This window comes from Phoxinus phoxinus (assembly GCF_949152265.1).
Source record: "Phoxinus phoxinus genome assembly, chromosome: 19".
Classification (NCBI taxonomy): domain Eukaryota; kingdom Metazoa; phylum Chordata; class Actinopteri; order Cypriniformes; family Leuciscidae; genus Phoxinus; species Phoxinus phoxinus.
Window position 1 is genome coordinate 10,968,050 of NC_136894.1, and position 9,234 is coordinate 10,977,283.

Below are 9,234 nucleotides of genomic sequence, written 5' to 3' on the forward strand. Positions count from 1 at the left end.
GACGAGGAAGGGAATAACTCTGATGTCCACCTCTTTTCACAGCGACATCACATACGGCGCTTGGCCAGGAGGATCCTTCAATCTGCACAGCAGGGTAAGTAGTTCAACAACAGGTATATGTTCTTTGAATGAGTGATGGGGCTTACGGCTGGGAGATGCTTCGATCCAGACGAGGAAAGGAATAACTCTGATGTCCAACTCTCTTCACAGCGACATCACATACGGCGCTTGGCCCGGAGGATCCTTCAATCTGCACAGCAGAGTAAGTAGTTCAACAACAGATATATGTTCTTGGAACGAGTGATGGGGCTTACGGCTGGAAGATGCTTCGGTCCAGACGAGGAGAGGAATAACTCTGATGTCCACCTCTCTTCACAGCAACATCACATACGGCGCTTGGCCAGGAGGATCCTTCAATCTGCACAGCAGAGTAAGTAGTTCAACAACAGGTATATGTTCTTGGAATGAGTGATGGGGCTTACGGCTGGGAGATGCTTCAGTCCAGACGAGAAAAGGAATAACTCTGGTGTCCACCTCTCTTCACAGCGACATCACATACGGCGCTTGGCCAGGAGGACCCTTCAATCTGCACAGCAGAGTAAGTAGTTCAACAACAGGTATATATTCTTGGAAGGAGTGATGGGGCTTACGGCTGGGAGATGCTTCGATCCAGACGAGAAAAGGAATAACTCTGGTGTCCACCTCTCTTCACAGCGACATCACATACGGCGCTTGGCCAGGAGGATCCTTCAATCTGCACAGCAAGTAGTTCAACAACAGGTATATGTTCTTGGAACGAGTGATGGGGCTTACGGCTGGAAGATGCTTCGGTCCAGACGAGGAAAGGAATAACTCTGGTGTCCACCTCTCTTCACAGCGACATCACATACGGCGCTTGGCCAGAAGGATCCTTCAATCTGCTCAGCAGAGTAAGTAGTTCAACAACAGGTATATGTTCTTTGAACGAGTGATGGGGCTTACGGCTGGGAGATGCTTCGATCCAGACGAGAAAAGGAATAACTCTGATGTCCACCTCTCTCTCACGGCGACATCACATACGGCGCTTGGCCAGGAGGATCCTTCAATCTGCACAGCAGGGTAAGTTAATACATGTACACACAATCTTCCAGGAGGTAGGGAGAATCTTCACACTGAACGCCTGGGTTGTTTTGTTACGGTGACAGTGGTGGGCTTTCGAGATGGTGAGCGTACGGCATTAACTCTGCATATATTCCCCACACCCTGTAACTTCACTTCAAGCAATTTCTTGTGCAAACACACCACTTCAGGCACTGCATATCCACTCTTAGTGTAAATAGAGCCAGCACTCACCCAACGATTGCTCCTTCCACTGTCAGGCTGGATCGAGTCCCACCCAATAGCGAGGAAGTGCGAACGCCTCCTTACTGACCCGGGGACCAAGCGGTTCTTGCCCACACTCGAAGGAGAAGACGGGAGTTCAACTGATCCCTTAATCCACACACTCTCCGGTGATACAACCCTCGTGAACAATCCACTCCACAACGTTATGTCAATCTCAGTGCAGGTACAGTACATACATTCAATCAAATTCCACGATCATATTACTTATCTTCCCTCAGATGATGATGGCGCGGCTTGGTCTGCACTTGGTTCTCGTAACTCACTCTCTTTCCGTCCTCAAGATCTCCACTCGATCGCTGTTTTATCTGTCGCACAGCCGAACGGCCAAACCCCACAACAATCCTCAGATACCTTCGCACGCCAGCCCAACCGTCAAAGGGATCCACTTCTCTCAGGGGAACACATCCGAAGAAAGGACAACCAGGAAGAACGACCGGGAGAACGAACAACCAGTGGGAATCACCAACTTCCTGGTCTCTGAACTTCCTTTTTATATGGTTCCTCCGCCTCCATAATCCTCGCACAGATCCCAACATCTAACTCTCCGCACCAGATGTCAATCCGTCATTAGCGTTGTTATGGTGACATCATGCGCAACCCGGAAATGAACCGGTGTTACAGCAACACCGTCCCGGGGGGAACACAATTCCAGCGGGACTTAGTTCCGCTTCCCTTTCGTCACCCCGTGACACTTTTTTATTTCAAAAACATTTGGCATTATTTTACTTCCATAAACAACGCCCTTCACCCGTGACTTATTCACGATACAGTACTAGCCTCGAGTAGCTTATTGCTTACATATAAACAGCTGCTTGTACGTTCATGTTTCTGAACTCGAGTTATAGGATAATATACAAATGAACATATGAGGATTTCACTGGCAAGAAGATTTACTAAAATATGTCAATACTTTATCTTGTCTTACATATTGTAAACATGAATTTAAACATATAATAATTTTAATTTTTTATTTAATTTTAATTTTAATAACAATCATTTTTCTTTATCAACTATTACATGCACATATAAAAATTAGTACATATACACAAACCTCACAGCAACACAAACACAATTATTACACAATAATTTATCCAATTGGCTCTAATATGCAGAATCAGAAAACAGGAAAAAAGTGAGTATTCGCTTTATAGACCAAACCTGAGGAAACGGCACCATCTCGTAAAAAGAAAAAAATGCTTTTATTTTATTTTAAAGCCCTGCCAACAAAACAAAAGTCTATTAACAAAGACTGCATCATTTTATAGTTAAATGGCCCTTGGATAAAAAGAAATTGGCAGTTTTAATGAGTTTCAATGCGGACATTTGTGTCCTTAAGGTCCTGAGTGTAAATATGTTGTGTACCGAGTGATTTATGAAAGGCAATAAGAAAATTCCAATAAAAATACACACTTCTGCCAAAATTTATGCAGTTGCATTAACACAGGAACAATGATTTAAAAAAAAAAAACTGAAAGAGACAAACATGTCCTTAAGGAAACACAAGGGTTAATTTGGTTCTTAACTTTACATTGAAGTGATTGATCAATGAGACACTATGATTACAGTGTTATTATTGAAGCATAATTTGCAGAACTGTATTAATCTAAAAGCAGAATCAGATTTAACTGTGATTTTCTGCTGTAATAAACAGTTTAACTGGTAAGATCCTCAGAGGAGTTTTGGAGCCATTACCTAAGAATGGAAAGACAGTTTCTGTGAAGGATCTCCTGAATGTGAACAGACAGTCTTTAGTTACAGGATCAGAGAATGACACTGTTCCTCTGTCATAGTCCAGCTGAACTCTCACACGCTGGAGCTTCTGTTTAACAGTAAAGACAGTGCGGCGTTGCTCTGGGGATTGTGAGATGTATTTGCTGTCTATGTACCACACACACCAGACATTAGACTTAAAGAAAACCTCTCCCTTCCTCTGGTTTGATGCTGTGGTTATTCCAAGACTCCAGCCTGTATTGTCTCCAACCTCCACATCCCAGCAGTGTGTTCCTGAGTTAAAGCCCTCAGATCCCAGGACACATGGATACCTGTCAATCCTCTCTGGATTATCAGGAAGTGTTTTATCTACACGACTGTACGACACACTGGTCAGATCAGCAGAGAGTGTGAGACGAGGATCTGCTGTGTTTGGATCCAGAGTCAACGGCGCTGCAAAGAGAATAACATCAGATTAGAGGATGAGATATGATGTATTAGAAATGTAAATGTAAAACATTTTTCTTTTGTTGAAAGAGATCATAAATTATACGATCATAACATTGGTCTCTCAGAACGGATTGAGGCTCCAGGTTTATTATCAGTGTTCAATAAACACTATTGCATCCTAATATATAAACATAGACCATGAGGAATAGACTTCATTATGAGTTCACTGTATGATCTGATGATTTCCTGAAATACAGATTCACTTAGAAATTCAAGTGATTATTAAATATATTTCTATCAAATGTTAATGTTGTGTGTGTTTCTATCTGCACTATCTCCTGCACTGGTGTCAGATCTGCTGAGACTCACTGTGTTGGACAGTTTCCAGCATCTTCTTCCCGACTCTGAACGGCAGGTTACCCAGATAACGCGACACAGGAATCAAAGCTCCAGAACTCATCCGTGGATCCGGCTGTGAGATCTGGACTCTGAGGAACATTCAGGAGTCAGAACTGCAGTGAGTTTGAGTTCAGATCCACTGAGAGAAGAGATACGAGCAGCTCACTTACCTTTCCATTGAGGCGTTAAAGTTCTGGAAAATATAGAGTTTAAAAACATTTTAATATCTTATCAAACACTCTCACTGTCAATGAGTCTCTCTATACAAGTTGTTTTCTGCACTGAGAATGAAGCCAGATTGATTTGTCACCTTTAGAAACGAGACGTCGTTGTCTTTCATCATCTCCTCCATGTCTCTGAGTGTGTGTGAAAGAGCTGAGATGTGTGTGTTCATCTCCTCCAGCTTCTCCTTCATCCTCTGCTTCTTCTGCTCCTCTTCCTCCCTCAGTGCAGTGACTGCAGCTTCTTCTTCATCTCTGAGAAACTGATGAAGCTTCTCAAACTCTTCTTTAATCTGACGCTCTGTGTGCTCAGCTTGAGACTGAAATCACATCACATTCACTTCAGTGTGAACACACACTCCACTAATGCCAATAATACACTCTGTGTGTGAATGTTGAGTATTAAACTCTTTATATCCTCACCGTGATGTGTTTAATTGTTTTATCACACTTCTTCTTCATTTCTTCTCCATGTTTGAGCTTGTTTTGTAGGGACGTCAGCGCTGTATTAAATTCCTCCTACAGGTTAAGATGAAAATCAGTGAAACTTATGCAGCTATAAGAGGTTTAAACAGTGTGTGTTTGGATGTTTTTATTGTTATATTATTTATGTTGAATGGATCATTCCTAGTTAGCATTTGTGCCCGAAAATGGCAAGAGATGTATTTTTAATTATTAATTTGGTAAGGATGAACATCAAGAAATCATGTTTTCACCAAACAAATGTGTGATTTTTTTTTTTTTTTTTGCAATGGCCAATTTTGCAATTATTATATCCATGCAGTTGTATACTTTATTTTGTCCTTTTCAGAGCTAGGCCTTCAGCGGTGTCCAACCTGAATTAATAACTTTTAGTAAGCGCACAGACTCTCTATAATTGTTGTGAAATTGCTGTTTTTATTTCGCACCGGCAGTTACAGGGTTAATGCGGTGAGTTCGGGTCGAGAGGAACGAGCGAGTGAGTTCGGCTTGTGCGTTAGTGTGCCGTGGTTCTTGCGTTCCGAGTCCGATTATAAGTTCCGAAACGGAGTATTATTGAACACACTGCTCACTAGTCTCGCGTAGTGACTGACGGCTGAAGGTCTGGAATTCATAGCAGCTTTCTTTGGCCAAGGCCCGCCCATAAGGCCGTTTGACCGACATGTCAAACAACCAATTACAGTTCGTTTCGTTCAGCGTCACGTTTCGGGGCGTGGAAATGTCCCCAAAGCAACAGACCGGCGTGCAACAAGTCAGTCAGCATAGAAAATCAAAGAAGGAGAAGAAAACAAGCAGTAAGTCATTGATCTGTTCGTGCACGTATAACAACAATGGCGTCTGCATTACCACAATATAACACAATACTGAATCGGCCAGCTGCGATGTCAGCGTCTGTTGTTTCATGTTTGCCCGCAAACGTGGCTGATATCCCCTTCGCAGTTAGGCACTTCACTTGATCTTCCATAATAGATAGGAGGGGACACACAACTAGTAAAATTGGATCTGCTGGGAATCCTTCTAAATGCTGACAACGGGTCGGCCAGGCTTGGAAAATAATACTCTTCCCAAATCCCGTCGGCAAACAGGCTAAAATATCTCTTTTTGCCTCAAACAAAACTCCTGGACATCTCTTAAAGAGTCTATGCCGTGAACCTCGCATACTTTTGAGAATCCTACGTTTAGCTGATCTTGATAAATGCTCATTGTCACTCATGTAAACACAACAGTTTTTCTGCGCTTTGTTTCCCGGCGGAGTCGCGGACCGAAAATAAACGCGACACTCGCGCCCCCCGGAAATCCGATAAAATTTAACCAATCAGATGACGACTTCGACATTCCTGAAGTGTTTCCAGTTAAGTGTACCATATGCATCAGACGTTTAGCCAACATTCCGTGGGCGTGACGTCTGAGGCTGAGACTAACTGCTCACCAGCCTGTGCATGTATATCTCACTCACTCCCGGACCGGTAACCACAGTATTATAAAACAAGGTGGTCCTCTAGTGGAGTCAATATGCAATTACACCACAAATGTATTTAACACTACACCACAGCAGAGAAGGCCTTGCCACTGATATTTGTGGTTGTGCAAATACAAATACAGAAAGTGAAAGTATGTTAGTATCAATCACTTTTCGGTGTCTCAAATCACATATTATTATTGAAAATATTAATAACCCATGACATGTGCAGATGCTGTTACTTTTAAGATGATTTGAACATCAGAGGGGTTTTCAGAATTGTATATCAGTAAATCATAGAGATTTAGTCTGAGTAAATATAAATACTGGTCTATTGTATACACAAATAATACTGTTTCCATGTTTAGCACTGTATTTATAAAATGAGAGACATTAGTCTTACCTTGTGAGATGAAAGCACTTCACTGATGAGTCTGAATGTGTGGTTGGTGTGTTTCTCTGAGTCTCTGCACACTAAACACACAGGCTGTTTGTCCTCCAGACAGAAGAGTTTGAGTTTCTCACTGTGTAAACTGCAGATCTCCTCAGATCCTGATGAACGTTTCTCATTTCTCTCCTTCAGGAACGACTCGCACAAGTTTTTTAACGTGAGATTAACTGGAGGATCAGGTTTTGAGGATCTTCTCCTGCAGAGAGGACACTCCTGAGTTCCCTTAGTTTTCCAGAACTGTTGTAGACACTCTTTACAGAAACTGTGACTACAGGACAGAAGAACAGGAACCTTGAAGATGTCATAGCAAACAGGACAGATATAATCATCTTCAGCTGCTGAAGCCATTTTCACCGCTTGAGTCTCACAAACTAAACTTTACTCTCACTTTCTGAACGACGGTTTTCAAAAATTAATCACAATGAGAATCAAAGATCTGCTGCCTGTCCAGAAATGAACATCACAAAAATCCTTCTGTAAAGTTTTTCTCTTTGTTCTCCATCGATTGCTTATTCTTTATTGCTTTTGTTGAGACAAAGTCGGTGTGACAGAAAGGAGAAATAACAAGTCAGTCTCTTCCTGGTTAGTGTTGTAAGAGAGAGGAGTTTATGATCAGCTTTGGGTGTGTACAGTTCAGTTCAAGATTATTGTCATATGCATATTAGTACAGAGTACCACAGCAATAAAATACAATGTGTGCATGGTACTCTCTCAACACTAGTCAATAAATAACAATTATAATAACATTAAAACATCCAAGCACAGTAAGCACACTAAGCTCAAACCTCAACCCTCCTTCCTGTTGTACTATCATTCAGTATCCATTCATTATTACTTTATGATCAGCTTTGGGTGTGTACAAACAGGAACGTCAGGATTTCTTCAGGTAAAATGCATTCAAAATGGACCTGCATTGAAATGTTAAAATTTAATGCTGTAAAATATTGCATAAAACGTACTCGGTTACTAACGTAACCTCGGTTCTCTCTAGAGAGAGGAACGAGTACTGCGTTGTCGTAGCAACGCATTGGGGAAAATCCTTTTCCACGAGAATACTGAAGCAAAAAATTATCCTTAATTTTGTATCTATGTAAAACGCTTTGCCACAGCATACAGACCAAGGCGAGACAGCTCGCGCGCCTATTGGCTGCTGTGCGGCAAAAGCTTAAGCCAATCGAGCGAGCCCTTGAGTGACGTCACACCCAATGAGGGCACTTCGCGCCCTCCCGCGTCACGTCCCGCCGAAACGGGCGTGGCTTAGGGCTATATATTTCGCTCATAGGCTTATGAACTCTGATTTTTAACAGCGAAACAACCAGAGCGCATACACGGCAGGAAACGCAGTACTCGTTCCTCTCTCTAGAGAGAACCGAGGTTACGTTAGTAACCGAGTAAGTTTTCTTACGAGAGATACTCTCGTACTGCGTTGTCGTAGCAACGCATTGGGGAACACCCTGTAAGACGCCGTGTGTGCAGTGATCCGACACCATAGACCCAGAGCACTGAGCTGGGGTTCATATAGTACATAATCACCTGTAGGACTCACAGAGAATCCTGAAAGAGGTGGGCTCTAACCACCATCTCTCACAAAAATGACTGCCTTAGCAGATCAGCATAGAATTGACTGCGCTTAGCAGATCAGTACAGAATATACTGCGCATAGCAGATCAGTACAGAATTAACTGCGCTTAGCAGTTTCAGCATAATAATGCCATAATAGACGACTGAAAAGTCAGTCTAACAAATACGGTTATTTAAACGATAATATCTTGGCCTGTAAGGCGGGTACCTCGAGGTTATAAAACCTGATAAATGTAGACGGTGAGGCCCAGCCTGCCGCCATACAAATATCCTGTAAGGCAATCCCACTCGACCAAGCCCACGAAGAAGCCATACTTCTCGTGGAGTGCGCCCTAACACCCAAAGGGCACTGAATGCCTTTGGATGCGTACGCTAGAGCTATAGCGTCCACTATCCATCTGGATAGGCTCTGTTTCAAAGTGGCCAGTCCCTTGAGACGCCCACTAAACGAAACGAAAAGCTGCTCTGTCTGCCTGAAAGCAGACGAGCGCGACACGTAAGCTCTCAATGCCCTCACTGGGCAGATTAAGTTTTCGTCCATATTATCCCCGATGACCGGAAGGGCAGACAGGGAAATAACCTGCGCCCTAAACGGTGTGTTTAGGGATTTTGGAACGTAACCATGCTTAGGTTTGAGCACGACTCTGGAGTCATTAAGCCCAAATTCCATGCACGACGCGCTCACTGAGAGCGCGTGTAAGTCCCCAACGCGCTTCACTGAAGCGAGAGCCAGGAGAAACACTGTCTTGAGCGACAAGTGTTTCATATCAATCTCCTGAAGAGGCTCAAAAGGAGGACCCTTCATGGCGTCCAGCATCTGGGTGGATTAAGTCTCCTAGCTCCTTTAAGGAACCGAATGACTAAATCGTTCCTTCCTATGGACTGGCCGTGTGCGGTTTCAGAGAAAGCCGCTATAGCCGCCACATATACCTTGAGTGTGGAAGGGGATCTACCGCTATCCAACATCTCTTGTAAGAAGGACAAAACCTCTGTCACTCCGCAGTCTGGCGGTGACACGCCGCGAGACGTGCACCAGCCAGAAAAAACAGACCATTTAGACGCATAGAGCCGTCTTGTAGACGGAGCTCTAGCTTGTGTGA

The 9,234-nt window shown here is 43.3% G+C and overlaps 1 protein-coding gene across 1 annotated transcript; it reads right to left on the reverse strand.

Annotated features, from left to right (window-relative positions):
• Positions 1-2,226: 2,226 nt before the first annotated feature.
• LOC306986946 (zinc-binding protein A33-like) lies at positions 2,227-6,935 on the reverse strand. The gene is made up of 6 exons (XM_079590778.1): positions 6,506-6,935; positions 4,587-4,682; positions 4,253-4,483; positions 4,113-4,135; positions 3,913-4,031; positions 2,227-3,546 (listed from the first exon to the last, which is right to left on the reverse strand). Exons 1-6 carry the CDS (start codon positions 6,899-6,901, stop codon positions 3,005-3,007), a joined length of 1,407 nt encoding a protein of 468 aa, XP_079446904.1. The 5' UTR covers positions 6,902-6,935; the 3' UTR covers positions 2,227-3,004.
• Between the last annotated feature and the right edge of the window lie 2,299 nt (positions 6,936-9,234).